At 33.5% G+C, this 21,924-nt stretch overlaps 2 protein-coding genes across 4 annotated transcripts; both read right to left on the reverse strand.

Moving 5' to 3' along the window:
• Positions 1 to 111: 111 nt before the first annotated feature.
• Positions 112 to 15,031, reverse strand: LOC123563265 (uncharacterized). 2 transcript variants are annotated; one of them, XM_045355971.2, is made up of 8 exons: positions 10,562 to 15,031; positions 8,412 to 8,519; positions 7,783 to 7,842; positions 6,524 to 6,739; positions 3,817 to 4,024; positions 3,422 to 3,511; positions 2,661 to 2,750; positions 112 to 2,365 (listed from the first exon to the last, which is right to left on the reverse strand). In XM_045355971.2, exons 2-8 carry the CDS (start codon positions 8,504 to 8,506, stop codon positions 2,033 to 2,035), a joined length of 1,092 nt encoding a protein of 363 aa, XP_045211906.2. In that variant the 5' UTR covers positions 8,507 to 8,519; positions 10,562 to 15,031; the 3' UTR covers positions 112 to 2,032. The 2 variants fall into 2 exon arrangements, with proteins under 2 accessions (XP_045211906.2, XP_045211904.2); XM_045355969.2 differs by having other exon boundaries at positions 6,524 to 6,763.
• Positions 15,032 to 15,182: 151 nt separating this feature from the next.
• On the reverse strand, positions 15,183 to 21,491 carry LOC123563273 (uncharacterized). Of its 2 annotated transcripts, none has more exons than XM_045355987.2 (8): positions 21,340 to 21,491; positions 20,573 to 20,681; positions 20,063 to 20,113; positions 19,664 to 19,771; positions 18,494 to 18,695; positions 17,453 to 17,542; positions 17,208 to 17,297; positions 15,183 to 15,719 (listed from the first exon to the last, which is right to left on the reverse strand). In XM_045355987.2, exons 2-8 carry the CDS (start codon positions 20,665 to 20,667, stop codon positions 15,429 to 15,431), a joined length of 927 nt encoding a protein of 308 aa, XP_045211922.2. In that variant the 5' UTR covers positions 20,668 to 20,681; positions 21,340 to 21,491; the 3' UTR covers positions 15,183 to 15,428. The 2 variants fall into 2 exon arrangements, with proteins under 2 accessions (XP_045211922.2, XP_045211923.2); XM_045355988.2 differs by lacking the exon at positions 21,340 to 21,491 and adding an exon at positions 21,025 to 21,219.
• Positions 21,492 to 21,924: the final 433 nt, after the last annotated feature.

The following is a 21,924-nucleotide window of genomic DNA, read 5'->3' on the forward strand; positions in this document are numbered from 1 at the left end:
TGAGCGCCGAATAGCGCTGACTGACGTCCATTATTACAAAGTACTCGAATAATATGACAGATATTTAATTTTAAACTTAGTCCTAGAGAGTATAAATTGAAATAACACCAGTTGAAATAATTATTTAATGCGTGGCTTATTTTAGAAATAATAAAAAAAGTCTACGATTTTCTGGGACAACCCTCGTATACTGGATTTCTTTTACCATTTATTTCACTAGAAAACATAAAACGATCTATCAAGTTATTAAAATAAATGCTTATTGATAACGGAGTTAGCTTTTAAAATAGGTCAACTAAAACTTTTGTCTTCCGTTTCTATTGGTGTATTCCTAAGTTCTTACTATTTTATGTTTTACTCAGATGTTTTTGGGACGTCATATTTATGTAAGACCATGTATGACTATCCTAGACAAAAGTTTTTTTTTTTTTTGTAAACTCAATGACCGTTTAACTTGAAATTTTACGGAGACATCACTTAACTATTACAAAAATATATTCACAATGTCGATGTAATATTCTTTTGCAAAATTTTGATGGTTTTACATTTGTCCGTTCTGTGATTAATCTTTTATGTAAAACTGAACCCATATTATTTGCTTCTATGTCCAAAATAAAATGAAATCCACGTCTTATGTATATTGTATCGGCAAGGTCATCGCACACACATACATAACTCAAAAAAGAAAGATCAGCATTGAAAAGCGAAATGACATCGTTTAGATTGGATACATGTTACATGATTGCCATAGGAAATGTGAGCGTAATGCCTATAGTTTGCCGAGTATAAACATAACCACTCTGCATAAGTTTAAAAAAATTGAATGCTGTGACACAACAAGACAACCAGCTCCAGATAAAAAAAAACTCAGTTACAATGTCTTCTATCAAATCGTCACGGAGAACATACGCCCTGCCCATGGATAGAACTTACGACCCCGCGATCCTCAGATCGACGCTCTCCCTAGATCGGCGCTCTCCCTATTGAGCTAAGCGGGCAGCTTTATGAAAATGTGTAATAATATGGAATAAGACGTATCTCAGGATGGAACATCTTACACATTTTTAAATTATAAAATAGAATTGAAGTACAACGACACTGAAATTTTTACAAAACCTATTTTGGTATTCAATGTGTTTAAAGATTTCCTTAAGATAACACAACTGTGTTTAATATGAAAATGTTTTGTGGAAGAGTATCGAATTATGTAACAGTATGGAAAAATGTAAAAGAGGTATTGATGATTATAACATCAAGTGCATGATACCTGAACTGTAATAATCTTAAAACTGTTTTTCGATTAAATGAATCTTTAATGAATAATGTTCTGTGGCAGGCAAAATAACATGTGTAACAGTGTGGCAACAAGTAACTTGAGATAGAACACTCAAAAGTATATCGTTGATAATCCGAAAAATGTTCTAGTTTAATGGACAATTATGATCTTTACCAAAAAACCTCCTAAACATGTGTGGTATCTGTTGACAACATGCAGTAGGCAAAATCGATCTTTAGAAAGAAATTGGGATGACAGAGTTTTTAATCTTGTGGTCAGTGTGACCTTAACCTACTTCATACAAAAACGCACACACACACACACACACACACACACACACACACACACACACACAATGGAATTAAGATTAAAGTTAGCTTGCAATTAGGTGAGAACCATCTATAATGACTTTAGCATTACCTCTCTTTTTGTATTTACTTTTCCAATGTTTTGGCATTTATGACCATTGGTTTATATAAACTGAATGGATTTCGTATAAAATGAGAAAATGAATATATAGCAAAATTAGTTTTAAGCACAACCTTCAGATATAGCGGAAGTTAAAACTGATTGACTGAATGTGTGTTTGATTTGCAGTGATCGTCCACTGGCACTAGACCAGAAGGAAATGTTATTGTTCAGATTACATATGCCTACAATAACGTTAAAGATTTTAAATAATTTCAAAACATATTGAAAGTCGTTCACATCAACAAAATTGTCACGTTACTGCCGACACCACTCGTTTCAAGCAACTCAAAATTTAAAATCTTCATTATTGTTCTGAACTGATACTGTAGACACGTCACTAAACTCTGCAATTCCTTTCATTATCAGCGGCCCTCCTTCCTCTAAAAGTAATGCAGGCCATACAACAAATGCAAGATGTTTGCCTCTGGTTTTGTAGGCCTTAAAGTTGTCATTTCCTTTGGCATCAGGTTTCGTTATAATTGACATTGGAGGGTCTTGTATGACCATCAACCAGCACAGCTTCAAACATTCCTGTACAAAACGTTTTATTGAATTTTCCTCAAGAAAACTTTTACCTTGGACGTGAGATGAAACGCGTTCTTTACAAGTATGGAGGACCTGAAATTAGAAATAATCCGATTTTAAACATGCAGTGGAAGTAGAGTGGCATAGTCTACAGATACTATATACATTTGTAGATGCATTCCGTTCACTCAGTTTGAGTCTTATTTCGTTCTAAAGTTTTACATGATTTACAATATTGCTGTATATTATGGTATCATCGGACTTTCACTTAACATAAGAATCGGTACAAAGAACAACAGTCTTAATCCGTCAACGTTGTTTCCATTGGATAGGTATTTGAAAATATTTCACAGGATGAAAATAGTTAAATCAAACTGATTATACTAACCATGTCACATTCTGTCGGTTGATCAGAAGCAAACATTTTCCTTTCCTCCTTTATGCGTTGCATCAAATCAGTCGGCAGTTTACTACTTTTCTGAAATTGCATTGAAAAGTTGGTATCAATTTTTCTACTAAACGCATTCATTTATTTTATAATTTTAATTCCTATTATATATATTTAACAAATCGCGCACAGTTTTATTGTCACCAATGAGGAGGAGGGAACAGTTTAAACATAATTGTTTTTGTCTGGTTTTGCCTGTGAATATCGTGAAATTATGCATGTAGAGATGTACTTAAAACAAGGATGATTACCCAACTGGTAAAGCGAGATACTAAAAACATGGCTTCATCAAAGCTCAACCCACAGCACACCGACAACCACATGAATAGCACACAGACAAACACACGCACAAACAAAGGCAAAGCAAACACACGCACAAAATGAACAAATAAAGGAACAATGGTGCACAACCTTGGAACGGTCAGTGACAAAACCACCACTTGGGATCTAAAACCGATTTATGGTGCGCACCCTATCCTCATTCTAACCCCAACCATCTTCCAAAGTCACAAGACAGTGTAAATAAAAAAGATCTCCGCCGGGTGAATCCTAAAACACTAACTTAAAATAACTTAAAACTTAAAATAGCATGCAGGAACAAGTGACTTTTAGACATAATACCAACTAATTTGACAGCAGACATTCCACAGAGAAGTACCTTTTAACTGACCATTTTTATGCGTAGTAATAAATGTACATACCTTTGTGATGATGGTAGTAATTTTTGTCACGTTCTCATTCAGTTCGGTCAGTTGTCTGTTGGCTTTCTCTTTACATGTCGAAAAGCATTGCTGCAATATATCACAAAATTATAACACATTCAGCAGTTGGTAATAATTTTCTTTTAACACAAAGCTGCATTAACGGCAAATTCTCACATTGTAGTTTGTCATGATCTGTCCCAATAGCGCTTTGTCCACTTTGTTTTCATATAGACAAGCCACAAACGTATGAAACTGACATTAAAAGTATGCAATTTTTGCTTTATGACTATCAGTTTTACTGAAGGTGTATATAACAATCCCAAAAGCGAGTAAATATTTGATAATAATTTAAAGCTCTCCACTAATTAAAACAGTAAGAAAAGTATAAATACCTGTAAAATATCTAAGAGCACCGATATTAGTTCAGGTTCTGGCTTGCTGTGTCCAAAGAAAGACTCTAAAGCACTGTAAGCATCTGTCCATTGATTGTCATAAAGTTCTGAAAACTGCTCTCCCACTTTAATTGGGCGATTCTGATCGCTGAGATCTACTACATTTGGATTTCCGTCCCTTAAACGGCTTGACATGATGGCACTCAGACTAGATAAATAATAATACTGTATATACTTGCCAAATCATTCAATCAAAAGTCATTTAGTAATATATCATAAAACAGTTAATCATGTTTCAAGAATAACAAAAATAATTCAATATTAGCAGATATTAGAAACATGAAACACCTTAATTAATGTTTTAAGACATGCAGGTGTATAAACATACTAAGTCTTACAAATTATTAGGCATTTTTAACAATGTTTTATGAAGGACACCATACCAGCCCCGAAATATACAGCGGCGTGTTATAAGTAAATGCGGAACACATGATAGGTAAAGATTTGTCCCACGTTTATTGAGGACAATGTGTGTTATATACATTCAGTGATAGTTTCCCTCTATGGTATCCCATCATTGTTAGTCCATGGTGCGTTTAAATGGTTAGTTCAACCTTTTGCATTTGCTAATTAGTTAGTTACAGATAGTTGCAAATTGGTTTTGTTCTCCACATTTTGCCTCTCTGTCTAGTTCAAAGCAATATACCTAGGTTTCGCACCCATTATTACATAAGGTAACACTAAGGGTTCTTACGATAGGGTTTTAGAAATTTAGGGGCTGCCGAAGTCCGTCTATTAAAGCATGGTGAATCTATCTGACAGTAAACCTCCTGACTATTACATCTTAGGTAATTCCATTAACCGACCTAGCCTTGAATATCTTTATACAGCATGTGCTCATAATATGTGACACAGATGTTGGTCCGTACGCTCCAAACAACAACTTTAAATATCTTATATATATTTTTTTTCTGTTTATATTTTGATTTTAAGTGACACCGACATAAGTTGAGGGTCATATGCTGACAGTACAGCTATTGATGGCCACTCATTTCAAATACAAAGGTAGAACCGACCATCCGATAGGCAACAAACTGGCTATCTCGCATGAAAAAAATTCTACATCCCAAGCGTAGGTTCCTCCCTACAACAGTGATTGGAAGTCAGCTACTTTAACCACGCGGGGACTTTAAATGTTACATGTCGTTTGAACTTAAACGTTTTTTTACCAATCTATAGACGACATATTGTACCGTAACTTTAAACCGTATGTACATGATACATCTTAATAATTCCTCGCCTGGTTAAAGATGTAGAGGTCAAATTACATTATTTATTTTATGCTAACTAATGAAATACTGTATTCTATCAGTTAAATATTTTCATATTTCATCACTCACACTGTGAAAATATGAAATCTATATTTCACACTGTGAGAGATATAGCACCACCCCCTCATTACATTTTGTATGAATTTTAAATTATTTGCTTAAAACAGGATGAAAATTGTAGTCGCACTTTGTTCTTTATCGTTTATTTCTCGATTCAAATTATTTTACTTAAAGAGAATTTCATAACGTTATGCAGCAAAAAAAAAAAATAAAATAAAATGGAACTTTATGTTGTATGCGTCTTTATAACGTCACAGCACGTCTGACGTCGTGTCTGTTTACGCGCGTCTGTTTCCCGCGCTGAGATTAAAAATAGAATCTAGTCTTGCAAAATGCAAATCTCTCATCGTAACTGATATGACAACTGCTCATGATATAGAGGATATTTGTTTGTTTTGAGTGAATATGGAATATATCTCACCTCGAAGTGAGACAATTTTCACATTTTCAAAATATTTGAAATTTTCTCACTTCCCAGTGAGATATATTCCATATTCACTCAAAACAAACAAATATCCTCTATATCATGAGCAGTTGTCATATCTTCTGCAAGTAATTGAAAATCTTCACATGTGGAGAAGACACTGTCCTCACTTACTCGTTATCTGTATTCCTTACTGAGTCGCAAACAAAAAACTAAAAAAAAAAAAAATATGTTTTTCATTTCTTATCAATATTACACTGCAGCATGCCATGAAAATACGCAGCACTGATGCAATAGAAAAACAAATATTGAAAATATGTTAAATATATCATAGGGTAAATTAGTAACATGATTTCTCATGTCCTAGTGAACGTTGTTTTTTTTTTTTCAAGTGAAGACTTCAACGTCATATTACTTATAGCCTTATATTTAACAACTGTTACATACGTATTCTCCGTGGTGTATTTGACCAGAACGCTGGAAATTTTTATTGCCACGATGGGCCGGGTTCGATTCCTGACTCGGGCATGTTTCTTTTTTTCTCTCTCTAGATTTGGCATTTTAAAGATAGTTTAGAAACAAATGTTCATGTTCTTACGTTCATAATATGACCAGTCTTTAATTTTAAAGAGATCATTTTAGCCAAACTCTGGAGGTCAGTACCTTAAACAAATGAATGACTGTAAGGAATGTCATGGACACAGGTAAATCTTTAAAAATACCTTAAAATGGTTTTACTGTATAACTATGTCTTAAATGAAATTTGTTTCATATACTGACAAAGTGAGTGGATTCTAAAAAAAAGGCCTATATAGCCTATTTTAATAGATGAAATATGTATAAAACTACTTGGGTTTTAAGGATGAAGGATTTATTAAAGTCCAAACCTCACCGTTTCAAAGCATCTTCTTTCTCTTGTGTTTCTTTTCTAAGATCCGCTTTCAGACTTGCAACCTTTGATCTTTCTCGTTCGAGTTCCTGTTGTAGCAAGGTCAGCTGACGGACGAAATCTGCATCTTGTTTTGCAACCTTTGATCTTTCTCGTTCGAGTTCCTGTTGTAGCAATTTCACCTGAAGGACGTAATCTGCATCTTGTTTTGGTTTTTCTCTGTTAATGGAATGAATTTGATATCTAAAATGTAAACAATATAACAAGTTTTTGAATAGCTCCTTATATAAACCGTGGACTCTTAATATAAATCGTTAGTTCATAGTTTGTACTACTGACATGTCTATAAGTTTGTTTCGATAAAACAAAACATGAGAATAAAAACACTTTGAAGTTTAGTTTGACGTCATGCAATATAACGTTTATTGAAAAAACTGGTATCCCTCGCTCCTTCAGACACCTGGTGAATAATATACCCATTGAACGACTTGCCGGTCAAAAGTGGAAATTATTGCCCGAGGTCATCGATCAGATAGAAGGACCTTTAGCAAATAGTTTAGACTATTGACCGGCAAGCCATTCAATTTTGATAGAATTTTCTTCAAGTTTTTAACTCAGGCCAAGCAAAATCTAGAGTCAAACAACAGAGCGGTCAATAGAACAAACTACTGGCCTGTGATTAATATAAAAAATTTGTAATTTTGGCTTTTGCACAGAAAGCTTTTCAGTACGTGTATAATAAGATACAGATAGCGAAATACTAAATGCCTATTGATAATGATTTTCAGTTATTGTATTGAATGACATCAATGTTAGATAACAAAAAGGGATTTTGATGAGAACACATGTTTGTAAAGACGGACATTCTTAAGCAAGATACACGACATGTTTTCAATAACAATAAAATCTGTAAAACAAAGCGATTGTATAATATTTGACATTTAAATGAAACACTTTAGTGACTTTGATATGATATATTTAAAGCACCTAAGTTGATAAGGCATAATGTCATGTTATATTTTTATTGTTTTAGAGTGAACCAGAAACAGCAAAAATTTCATCCATGTCAAAAATGTATTTTGCTGTTGTGTATGTATATAAATTGTTTATTGTATATAAATAAGTACAAAGTGCACTAAGATTCTAGTTACTTTGATTTCGTTGTTCACAAATTCAGCATTGTTCTTAGCAAACATTGTTATGGTTATAAGGGATAATGCACCACAAACTCCTGCAAATATAAGTTTTACAATTTTACGTACTTTTGTAATGTAATTTCTCCTTCAGGCGCCACTTGGTTTTTCCTGTCGACAATTATATGCCTGAAAACGTTATTGAAAATAGTGATAACTGCGATATTTTTACCAAAGTTTGTGCGCTTCAGTTTTTTTTTAATTCTGTAAGTAGGATAATGATAGAGGTTGAAATTAAAATCAATTGATATATGAGAGACTTCTGAAAATCATTCATGTTCCTTTTTCCTCACATCCATGAGGAATGTGTTATGCCACGAAGGTATGAAAAATACTATGGAACTGCATCCCCGACCGTATTGTCTCAATGTGTATGTATTTTATAAGCCATTAATCCTACTTTCCATTTTACAAGAACGTCACAAAATGTTAAGTTTAAGGTCGAATGCGCCTAAGTTGAAGTTATAGGGTTCTATTTCGACATTATTTTTCAATAAAAAATCAGCATAATTATTCTTCATATAATGCGTTTTTTTGTGTTTTTTTTTTCTCTTTTACATTTTTGATATTTCTATAACTTTTTTCTCTTTAAACGTTCAAACACGCCTACTGACGTCCATTTTTGATGAAATGAGATTTCACGTGTAAGTTTTGTTCTTTATATACAAATGGGTTACGATAAATATAAAAGAACATACCCTTTATATATCTTTATTGCGATTATCACCACAAACAGAATCCAAAGAAATATCACAATCGACTCTAAATAAACTACACCTATTAGCACGTTCATTTTCTAATTGATTCTGTAAAACAAAAGATTATCAGTAAACAGTTTTAACAATATAATTGAACCGCACCATGAGAAAACCAACAGAGTGCATTTGCGACCAGGATCCACGCTGTTCGTTAACGGTTTCTCTAATTGCAAAAGGCTTTGAAAGCGAACAGCATGGATCCTGACCAGACTGCGCGGATGCGTAGGTTGGTCTGGATCCATGTTGGTCGCAAATGCACTATGTTGGTTTTCTTTATGATATTTTATACTTAACGGACATGATAACAAAACTTGCAAATGCTGTTGTCAAGGTTTTAAAGCAGCATGCCTCCCGATCATTCGATAACAAAAAAATATTTTTTTAAGCTATCTTGAAATAAATGCTTTATTTCTTAAGAAGGCTTTAAAACTTAATTACTGACAAACTTTATGTTACGGAAACACATGAGAATTTACTGTATTTACTTTGCACAATGGTACGATGACGAAAATGCGATGGCGCGATGGCACGATGATGAAACAACGATTGTACGATGGCGAAAACGCGATTGCACGATGATGAAATCGCGATGGTGCGATGGTACGATGGTGAAATGTCGATGTAATATCGCGTTTTCATCATCGTACTATCGCGTTTTCACCATCATGTCATCGCGTTTTCATCATCGTACCATCGCATTTTCACCATTGTACCATCGCGTTATCACCATCGTACCATCGCATTTTCACCATCCTACCATCGTCTTCCGGTGGCCACGCGCAGTGGTTCAGTATACGTGTCAGTAAAAAAACAGGCTTGATACAATATCATTTTCACATTTCACTATGTACCTTCTACATCTTAACAAGAATAAGCTGAGTTTGAATAATACCATGTGACTATTACACCCAGCTTTTTATTTACTTCCATGCATACATAAAATACAAAGGACGTGGCCTTGAAGATTTTACAGTTTTAATGAACTGAGCACTGAACATTTTGTAAAACATTTTGCAAAACAGCAGAATCTAAATGGTTAATTTCTTCTCACAAAATATATTGAGATACATTCATCTATTGTTGACAAAAATACAAGTGTACGGGACCACGCATTTCTAACCGGAAGGCGATGGTACGATGGTGAAAACGCGATGGTACGATGGTGAAAACGCGATGGTTCGATGGTGAAACCACGATGGTTTGATGATGATAACGCGATGGCACGATGGTGAAAACGCGATGGTAAGATGGTGAAAACGTTATGGTATGATGGTAAAACCACGATGGTACGATGATGATAACGCGATGGCACGATGGTTCAAACGCGATGGTACGATGGTGAAAACGCGATGGCACGATGGTACGATGATGAAAACGCGATGGCACGATGGTGCGATGGTGAAAACGCGATGGTACGATGATGAAAAAGCGATATTACATCGATATTTCACCATTGTACCATCGCAACATCGCGATTTCAACAACGTGCCATCGTGTTTTAACCATCGTACCATCGTTGTTTCACCATCATGCCATCGCGACATAGCATTTTTGTCATCGTACCATCGTGCATCGTGGTTTAGTATTAAATAAAAGTCACGATTGTCCAAACGGAACACCATACTTTTTCTCTCGATTATTAATATCCATAGTTTGAAGTCATTATTAACTACTTCAGCTATAGTGCTATTGGTTTCAACAGCGGGAAAATGTCTTTATTGCCGCTGCGGTCCGGGGTTCGATTCCCGGCGCGGTCATATTTTTTTTCTTGATTTGGAACTTTTAAAATATTTTAGAAACAAAAATTCATATTCTAATGTTTATAATATGACCAAACTTCAATTTGAAAGAAATTATTTTTAGCCAAATCTGGAGGCATGCTGCTTTAATAAAGACTTTTCAAGCAGATACTGAAGACATATGTTCGATGAAATTTTGTAGTTAATGTGTGAAAAATACTTTCTTTAAGACATGCCTAACTCTTTCATAAGCTTGACCGTGGAAAGTAATAACCATGCGAATTATTAAGAGTGACGTTTCAAGACCGAAAATGGCCTTTATGCTTATGTAATTTTATTAAATATACTTACAATTGACATCCGATCCGATCCGAAATTCGTTTTCAGGTAATTAACTTCCTCATTTGCACAGATATCACTGATAAAAATTAATGATAAACAACAGTTCATAATCTTTTATCATCTCTCTGTAAATGTATAATGATCATCATAGTAAAAACTTAGCAGATAGTCAGAACTTGTTAACGGCTGTTCATCCATAACATATGTATGATAAGTGTGATAAGGTTTTAAAATGTCTGTATATTTTGTAATTTTGAAACAATAATCTATAATATCACGAGGAAAAATAAGACCATTTGTCAAAAACGTTGGACTTTTGTCTTTAAATGTAGCTGAAAATGCCTTCAGATGTGATACATTATACAAGATGCAAGGAACGGTACTTAGAGTCGGGTTTTAAAACGCTGCAAAAGCTATTAATCGGCAAATAACGTTTTAAAACAAGACTTAGTTTGAAAACAAGGCACCTGTAGAGAAATTAAAATTAGTAAAGCAGAACCTTCATGGCTAATGCAGCTTGAATATATACGTGCATAAAACATACATCAGTGCTGACATGAGAGACTAATATAAGCCGTAAACTATACGAAATGACATATTAAAAACGCATTAAAATTATAATAGGACGGGTATATAAACTTTTTGTTTATCGCAAGTTCTAACATGACTCGATTTGATTTCCAGTTAAACAAAGAAGATAATCAAGCTCTGTATATTGTGCGATAAACAACGGTTGACGCGCGGACCGGTAAGAGAGTATTATTATGACGTCAAATTGCCACATGACGTCCGATACATTACTCCACGGGTAAATAAAGTCCAGCATAATATTTATTATATTAATATGTCAATGAGCATGTCAGAATGAAAACAATCAAGCCCCTCTTGTGATTTATCGTCTAATTTACCACGGTTCATCGTTCAGATGCTTCAGTATTTAACCACTCGGGTTAACGCCCTCGTGGTTCAATTCCTACGCATCTGAACTCTGAACCATGATAAATTTAAGAAATAATATATCTCATCCAGTGATTTGTCGTTGAGTAAATCATTGCTTGGAGTTCAGATGCGAAGGAATTATATCACGAGCAATGATTTATTCAAGAGTAAATCACTAAATGAGATATATTATTTCGATTCTAACACGTTATAAAGGATTTTAAAGTACATCCTTGATGACATGCATTGAATATTTGCCCGTTTTCAACCGGTTTCTTTTCCAGCGCGCCGCTATGCCGCTATGCCGCTTGACGCCATGACGTAATAATTGTGACGTCAGAACAGTGATTTGTTGTATGATAATTCACTGCTTTCTTCCTTCTTTGTTTAATAGGAAAATGAATCGGATCGTGTTAGAATAGACGATAAACCACTCGAAAGCCTTGATTATTTGTTAATTCGATCACTATCCTGTCAACATATTTGACCTACTCTGGCTATACCAGGTAGCACGCATTCATCTAACGTCAGGACATAATATACCTGCACATCAATACATAGTACAGGTGTATAGTACATATACTTGTTATCGACACTGAAACCAAATCAAAGGCTTTCCCGGAATCGTATTGACTCTACTGCTAGAACAAATATTATCTGTCGTTAATCTGAGGGTTCTACATATATGCATCGGTGTATTTCTAAATTACATGTGCTCCATCAAGGTTGAAAACTAAGTTCGCACACTAGCAAGTCAAAACTCTTTATTCTCGAACTACACTTGATCAGACATCTTATATCTGATACACTTATTAAAGCTTGCCTTGCCGGTCAGTAGACAAAACTGTTTCCCTAGGTCCAGAAGAACAAAACTGTTCACAGTTTTATTGACACTGTTTTACTTGTCAGCCTAGTTAACATGTGTTGTGTATAGACCGGCCATATAGCATGCACTAGTTATATAAGACGTTTTATGATAAGATGTTGTCGGTATTACTCAATTTTCTTGTACATGTGTAAAACCTTTTCTATGGAACATTGTCACAAATTGACATACGGGCCTTATTTTATATGTATTGTAAATGCAGGTATTGCATCATCTTTTTGTAAATTTTTGAGTTATTGAGGTAAATGTCAGATTTCACGCATGAAATACCTCTCATGTTTTTCTGTATTTCATAACTTAAATTTCCATGTAAATTTCATTAAATTCTGTTCAGTAATAAGAAAGTTGATATTTTATAAACTTCAGTAATTTATGTTTTTATCCCCAAAACCACTATAATGGGCCTCAAATTGTCAATTTAAATTCGCGCCAAAGTAGTTAGATTCCCCGGCTATATCGTGAATCCCGTGAAAATAGAAATAGTAAGAGTCCACGGCTTAGCCGTGAATCCTATGAAATTTAGTATTTGGCGGGACATTATCCTTTAAATAGACTGGACTAGATATGCCTTGCGCACACCACCTTACGACTTTATAGACGAATCTATGTCTGAATTATTTTCTTGCTAGAAATTTATGCTCGATCGAGGTAAGAAATTTATTTGTTAGATTTTTGTATGATTTTTGCATTACGAATTTTTATTTGGTAAATTTTTGTTCATTCTACAGAATTCTGTAACATTTACTTTTCGGCATATGATTTTGGCTAGTTTCGGTATGTCAGGATAATTTATTAAATTTTTCAGACTTTTGTAAATTATTTAGAAAGAGGAGTCTAAATGTTTCGTTTATATAAGATGTAAAATTTATACTGAAATTTGTATCGTGATAATTGTAAAGCACTGTTTCAAAAACTTATGTCAAACATTTTTGTTAATTATGGAACGCCATTACTGCATTGTATTGTTATGTATAAATCTATATGGCAAGTCTAGTACCATATATGTAATATATTATTGTAATTTGTAATTGTGTGCCAGTCTATAGCACATCTAATTAATGTCCGTTGTAGTGTATGGCATTAGATATTATATGGATGCCAACTCTCATATAACGTTTGATTTACATTGAATTTTGTTAATTTGTAGTTGTAAATAATGGCTGCAGTTTATCATGTCCGTATCTATAATGTTTCATCATAAACTTTTCATATCTTTTTCATACTTTAACTTTAGTCTTTTAAGTAAGTAATCTTTGTAATAATGGAAGTAATAAGTGACGTATTTTAATCATGTGACGTTTGAACTTAGTAGCACATATATTTTGTATAAGTAGCACGTATTATTTATGGGAGCCTACGGAGGTATGGTGTACCCAAAGGAGCAGTTTTATGCCCTGACTTATTTGTTTTGCTATGGTGCTTACCATATGTTATATATTTTAGCTTCTTCCGCCAGACGATTTTCCTGGTGATGTCATAACCCGGAAGTACAATGCCCGAGGTTCACTTGTCTTCACTCGCCTGGATGTGATATTCCCAGCGCAGAGCTTTCGTCCCATGGTTGTGCCGTAAACCGCAAAGACGATGATTTTTGTTATCCTCTGAAGTCAGCTCAGGGATGCAATCACCTACCACCATAGGGAGCCAACACGGAATCAACGTATTCACGGTTTAAAGGGACTGTATTTTGAATTTAGAAGCTACATTTTGTTTGTGCTATTTAAAGTTCACAATTACATTAAAGACCTGTGTCACGTCAGATTAGAATGGAAGTATAAGAACTTTTGTATCTAGAGATACTGAACTTTCTTTTTTTTCTTTCTTATAATCAATTTTTTTTTCTTTTCATATCTATTCATTGTTAATAATCATCTTATGTAAATAAATTTGTAAATATTGTAAAGGGTGTTGATTTGTTTTGACGGTTACTGTCGCCGGTACGGCCTTTCCTGTCATAAACATTCTATATTAACATAAAAAGACACAACTTTTACCATTTACATACGTATGCGAAACAATTTTGACCTTATAAATCACACAGACGGACATACAACTTATCATTCCGAACACATTAACATACTGTTATTTTCTATAGAAAGATATTACCATGTCAATACATTTTTTTACAAGTGAGTTATTCTTATTTTGCGACTGAAAACTTTTAACAATTCATAAAGAATTGCTGTCGGAGAAGAAAGATACTTTTCATGTTTATTTTTTTTCAACGACAATAAAAATAAACCTTATTAATAACGTGTTACTGTTTTAGTAGTTCTTACATTATCTATAAGGAACTATAAGGAATCGAGTTTTTCGAAATATTAGAAAGAAAATATCACAAAAATATCGTTCTTTCTACGGTCCCTATACAGGTGTCACAATATGTTATGCAAAATATCATATTGTAATGTTCTTGGTGCTTGCTTGTATGTACAAAATGAAATAATTCAAAGCTAAAATTGAACTTGACAAAATTCCTCACAAACCTTAAAGTGTCTAGGTAAGCGTCATTTTCGCCAAATATTTTTTTAGAAGATAAATAAGTAAGTAAGAAATAGAAATTCAGTATTAAAAAAATTCACCCAGTCTTCTGGACAGGTCACGTTTTCTTTAAATGAAAACTATTCTTTGACAATAGGAATGACGGTAGCATCGCTGAAGGTGTTTTTCAGTAACGTATATACAATGTTCATTGAAGTCTTAACATGATTAATTACAGTTAAGTTAGATGTTAAACCCATTCATAAGAGTCCGAACAAATATAATGCATTTTGAAAGTCTATGAAAGAACAAAATAGATTAAAAGACTTTTCTGCATTAAATATTTGTGAAAACATTACACATTTACATACAGTAATAAAATTTCTTTCAGAATAATGACTGTCAGAGGAGACTTTTCTAAGACAATGTACAGTAAGTAAATTTTTGAATTATTTCACAGCAACATGATTATGTTTACTACACACTCTATCACCTAAATATTGTATCATTGTCCACATTCATCAATCATACTGTCAATGCTTATCATCAAAGACTGGAACAACTCATAACTTATTTTCGAAACTCTGCCACTCCTTTTGTTATCATTTGGCCACCTTCTTGAAGAAGCAAAGCGGGCCATACAATAAAATCAACATGGTTGCCTCTATGTTTGTAAACCTTAAAGTTGTCAATTGCTTTTGCTTCAGATTTTAGTATCATTGTCATTGGAGGGTCTTGTATTACCATCAGCCAAGACAACCTCAAACACTCCTGTATATAGTCTTTTAGTGCCGATTGTTCTAGAAGATCTGTCTTGTCGCGAACATGTGATGAAAAGAATTTCTTCAGTTGAGGCAACATCTACAATAAACACAATATAAAGCAACGCAGGAGTAATAAACAGGCAATATTAAAAGTTAAAACTTGATTACTTTGAAATGGTTTGTACCCTCGGGTCCCCCAAATTCATGTAATATGCAATATAATCCAGGAATGTACACTCGTACATCAATATCAGCATTGGCAATTTATTTCAAAAAATATAATTTGATTAAGAAACCTTGATATAAGCAATAACGCTGGTAAACCAATACACATAGGTCAACCATCTAAAGTTCGTGACATCATGAAGCACTTTCTTAGACCAACCGCGGTGTTAAATGTTTACATATACAAGACAAAACAAAACCACAAAAACTGTTAAAAGTGAAGTTACTTTTTCAACTTGAATCATAATTCAAAATTGATGTGTGTATTTCATGTATTTGTATTTTGTTTGCAATGAGGACAAAGAAAATTTTATAGGCCAGATGTAGTGCATTTGGAAAAAAGGGATATTTTGAGACATAAATATACCCAATACAAAACAAAAAGGGTAAAATAAACAGGACTAAAAATTAAAACATTAAATGATTTGATAAGGAAGCAGAACTAACATGAGTTTTTTTTTCATAACTGCACGCTTGACTTTTCGCAGGAAAGACATTGATTCTCCTTAACTGAATGTACACAAGCATTGAATGTACACTATGAACCTAGGTTAAACATAACCCTAACCTTTAGTCAGTATATCATACACTCGATGAGTGCGCATTAATATTTGTGCTATTCGAAGGTTTGTCAGTAAAATGGATGTATTTGTCCGAATTCATGTTTGATGCTGTTATCTTATCCTGTTCAATAGCATGCTGAGTTACGCATCTTGTCATACTTATGACCCTTATGTACATTGTCACTAAGAGCAAGTTTCTATTGAATATTGTTTAGTGACGAAGAAGATATTAGACTTTTTATTGAAACTTCGACCAAACTTAAAAGGGGCGTAATTCTGAAAATATTTGTCAGGTGAAGTTACACAACATGTCACACTATTGATAATTGTCACTATGAGCAAGTACAGCAAGATTTAATTGGATATCTTCACTAATGAAGAAGATATTGAACTTCATGAAAATTTAACCAACGCGTACGCCGACACCGGTGCAATAGCTTTCCTTTTTCTTCGAATAGTCGGTGAAAAGTATGCCCAGTCTTAACTTTTAAAAAACGACATTGACCTGAGGAAATGTGTGGACAATGCAGATGATGGGACGCAAAATATTCTGCGGAAATATTTGACAGTGGTGATTTACTTCTGCAATTCCTTTTCAACAGAAATTCAACAGTATTCTTGAGAGTTTCGGGATCACGTTGGACATCCAAAATGGTCTCTTAAAGTCACAGGATAATGCAAATTTGAATTTTATAATATGTTGTTTGCTTAAAACATTCTTTTATGTAATGGAAAACATAGGTCATCATAAAATGGGCATTTGTAGCGAAGTAAGAGTATTTTATGATTCCACTTACGTTTGTATATTCTGGAACTTCCTCGGCGGCACTATGTTTTCTTTCTTCTTTAATACGCTGCATCAAGTCATTTGGTAGTTTGGTACGTTTCTAAAGGAATGAAATAAAATAACAATGATATTATTTGATTGATAGTATACTCTACTAGATTATTTGATTGAAATCTACATAGTGTATTGTTAGTGCACTGTAGTAAAGACATGTAATAAGATATTACGATTGGTATGGAGGAACACTTCTCTTACCTTTGTGATCATAGCTTCAAGATTTGTCACACCTTTTTGTAGACGCTCCAACTGTTTTCTTGCTGTGTCTTGGCAGGTGTTAAAACATTGCTGCAATTGATGCAGTATAAATATGTTAAGGAGTTTCATCTTATTTTAATCGTGCTTTCCTGGATATCATTATATCATCAATAAAAATCAATAACAAAGTGAAACAATATAAATGAGAAGTTGTGCGAAAACTTATTTCAAATAAATGCCAGATACAATTCTTAACAAGAGGGCAATCCTGAGTTACGCTGCTAGCGTAAAAAGGTCTGGTAGATGGTTATGCATGGAAAATGACTGTGAATTTATATTGAAATAATACCAGTGTTTTGACAAGAAGATTTTTAAAGTTATGTGCAGGTAATGTGTATGTGAGTGTTGGGGGGAGGGGAGGTGTGGAATGAAGCTAGGGGAATAATGTAACATGTCAGTATCAAATATGAGGACTTTTTATTACATATCAGACAAGAAGATTTTCCACTTCATACATATAGGGAAAAGTGACCACACACCGAGGCGCTCGTTTTTGACAAAACAAAAAATAAATGTACGGTCTTCGTAGAGGGTCACCTTAGAAACATTTGTGTAAAATTGTTTTAAAATGGGGCCTACTGTTTCTGACAAAAACAAGTTTCCACTTTATACATTCAGGAGCAGTGACCATGCTCTCTAGCGTCCATGTTTTATGACGAATCAAAATAATTTTAAAAATCTTGGTAAAAGGTCACACATGGACCAGTTGTGTGAACATATTTTAAAATCGTGCCAACAGTTTCATTCAAGAAAATTATTGACGACGGACGGACGCACGACGGACACTTCTTGCTCAGGTGAGCTAAAAATTACATTGTTCTTTTGCATCACTATAACAACATAACTTCCTTACATGTCTACAACTACCTGCTTCATAAAATTATATTAAAAGTACTTTTTTAAAAATAAAACATAATCCTTTCATAGCCTGCACTGTACCAACGCGGCATGCACTTGATTATTAATTTACCATATGCCTACCTCTAAAATACCCAGCAGGAAGGCAATAATCTTGGGCTCGTTATGTTTAAAGTGATTTTCGACAGCACTGTAAGCATCTGTCCATTGATTATCATAAAGTTCTGAAAACTGCTCTCCTACTTTCATTGGACGATTTTGATCGCTGAGATCTACTACATTAGGATTACCATCTCGTAAACGACTTGACATTATAGCACTCAGTCTATAGAAAACAAAACATAAAATGGCATGAATCATATAAGACAGAAGTTTAGCGTCTTGTAAAATGAATACGAATGAAGATTGTTACTATACTTCTTGTAAAGATATTGATGTAATTTCTTTCTGTTGAAAAAAAAAACAACAACAACTCCTAATTCATTTAAGTACTTAAGAAAATCTAGATTAAGTAATAATTTTAGAAATTAAAAAAAATATGTTGTTTTTCTCACGAAGGGTACATAAAATGTAATGTCCAATAGATGTCTATTGCGGTAAACTGAATGACATATGGTGTAACTTGATTGACAATGTATCTATACTTTAAGATAAATATTTTTATTGTTTATTACTTGTGTTTTGTACCAGAATTCATTAATTTTGCTTATGTAAATGATGTATTCGACCAATCTGTATAAATACAGAGACAACTTAAGTATTGTCTGACTAAACTGAAAGGGACGCGCGCTCACACAGCAACCACGTGGTGGCTTGGAAGCCGGCTAGGCTGTGCGCAGCTGGAGAAGGAATGAAGGAATGAAGACGGAGACAGTAAATTATGAAGTGCTTTTTTCGCTCTGTCAGATAGATGTTGTACTGTTGGTGACGGAAAATAAACTAGATTTAACTTAAACAGTGTACTAAGTTATTTATCCAGCGGATTTTGAAGAGCTACGCTACAATCTTTCAAGCAGTCAGCAAAATGAATTAAGCAGTTAAAGTATCGAAGTATGAATATGTTTTCAGACAAAAAAACACACGATATTTTTGTTTCTATCAGCAGAGTTTAACTTTCAAACAGGTTTTGTCAGGATACCTTGTTACTTACTAACTCAAATTCATTGGCAAGTTATAAATCAGTGGGCACTAACATAGTTTTGTTGATTCCTGAATTAAGACTTTTTAAATGCTTCATAAATTGCAGAAATAAAATGTGTTAAACTAAGGAAAGTTGACCTTTCACCTACTCACCGTTTCAGAGCATCTTCTTTGTCTTTCTTTTCCAGTTTAACTTCTGCTTTCAGTTCTAACATTAGTGATCGTTCTTGTTCCAGTTCCTGTCGTAACTGATCAATCGTTCTGATAAATGGTGAAATATTTGTTACATTGACAAAAATGTCTGCTAAAATTTGTTTGACAAAAGTTAGATATTTAAATATTAAAGTTAACAACTATATTCAAATTTGCCTGGGAAGTACAAGTTTTGTCATGTACATATTTTATTTTGTACAGAATATCAACGTATTTAAAGGCTGCGTTTGTTTACATTTTCGACTAAATCATAATACATACATTTTACAAACTGGTATATCACATACCATAAGCTATAAATACTGGAATGAGTATATAGTAATTGGTTTTATTACGTACGTTGGAAGTGTATTTCCATCTTCCTCTCTGTTATAGTTTACGAAATGCTGTCTGTGATTGAAAAAAAAGTAAATAAACATCGTTGAATGTCTGAAAATGGTAACAGCATAACGAATTTCAAACTTGATAACTAAAAGTCTCATTAAGTAATAACCGATCATTGGTTTTACTTATATCAAGTCTGATAGGAACAAGGTGAGACAGTCTGATAGGAACAAGGTGAGACAGTTATCATTTGTGCTATGTATCTAAAAAAGTAGATTTTACTTCCTGGTTCATTCCTATGAGTGCAACTTACCTGCATAGATCAATTACGAAGCTATCATATTGCTTTAGAATTTTGAATTTTGAGAATCGTTTATCTACTGAAGTATCACCATGACAAAACGAATAAACTAGATAGTTTTATTAACAAATATGTTGCCAGTAGACGGTTGTTTAGTTCCAATAAGATCTATAATTATTTTACATAAAAATACTGGCATAGCATGTAATAGCAAGTTGTTTCACCCTAAAATAATTCCAGCCACTACAGCCGTAATCAGCAGACTCCAAGAAACTAACGCAGTCTCTTCTGTAACAGTCACTTTGACATCGTCGGTCATACTGTTGCTTTAATCTGTAGTCGATAAATACATCATATTTAAGCATCAGAAATCGTATGATACAGTTTCAATTAATTTGACAACTTTAAAACCAATATGTATACAGCCTACCCGCCATGACAAACAGATATGTTTTTACTGCCGTACTTTAGAATAACACATAAGCATATGATATATTTTTAAAAATGATCAATTAAACCCCCAAAACGAAAGTAGACGGAACGAAATACTTTAAAACCGAAAGTAGATGTGAAACTTCACAATTTACTTTTAATGGTGAAGTTAAACAGATTCTATTTTCTCATATGATGTTAAACCAGATTGAAAGTCTGATCGAACTGATACTTTAATCATTACCGTTCAACTTAAGTTAAAACCGAAAGTAGATGTGCATCAAAATTTAACGGAGATAGTGTGTGTATCTCAAATATTGGTATATCATCAGTCCGAACAGAAAGTAGATCTGGACTCTGTTTAAAATGTATCCAAAGTAATTCTAAATTATCGGACATGTATCATTAACATGACTGGAAGCCTTATCACATTCATACGTAAATTCAAACCGAAAGTACATCGACACACCTATCTTAGCTAAAATGACCAATTGTACAGAACATCTGGTCAAATATCAATGGCATTATCAGTTAAGAACAAAAACGAAATGTGACTTACATATTTTAAACTTTATATATTAAAATAAATTCAGTATTTAGTCTTCTGCTTGACACAATGTACTTCCCTGTTGAACGAATGGCTAAACTGTTATACCAGTACACCTTAAATCTGTCTATAAATTAACATAAATGGTACTAAAGAAAGCTTAAACGTTAAATAGTTTGATTTCAAATAGTACGGAAATGTAAATGCCTCTGTTATGTATGATACGGAGTCCATGAAGGGACGTATTGTCTACGTTTTAATCAGGTTAACGAGATCTCAAATTTAAACAAAAAAGATTTCGTAAGATTTCTTTATTTCTTTATATGAAAAAAGCTATTTTGTTGAAATAAGCTTCCGTTTTAATGAATAAGTTTTCGTTATTGTTATAAGGTAACATCACAAAAATAGATAAATAAAATGAATACATAGGTTGTTGTTTTTCATTGTATATACAGTTATATTTCGAAATTACAGTTTAAAGAAGTAAAGTCCATAATACATTACTTCTATCATTTTGCGTTCAGCCTATATGATACTGCTATTCCTGTTATATTCCCTTCTACGTATTTATTCTGAACGTACAAGTTTATGTTCTTA

This window comes from Mercenaria mercenaria, chromosome 2 (assembly GCF_021730395.1).
Source record: "Mercenaria mercenaria strain notata chromosome 2, MADL_Memer_1, whole genome shotgun sequence".
In the NCBI taxonomy this organism is placed as follows: Eukaryota; Metazoa; Mollusca; class Bivalvia; order Venerida; family Veneridae; genus Mercenaria; species Mercenaria mercenaria.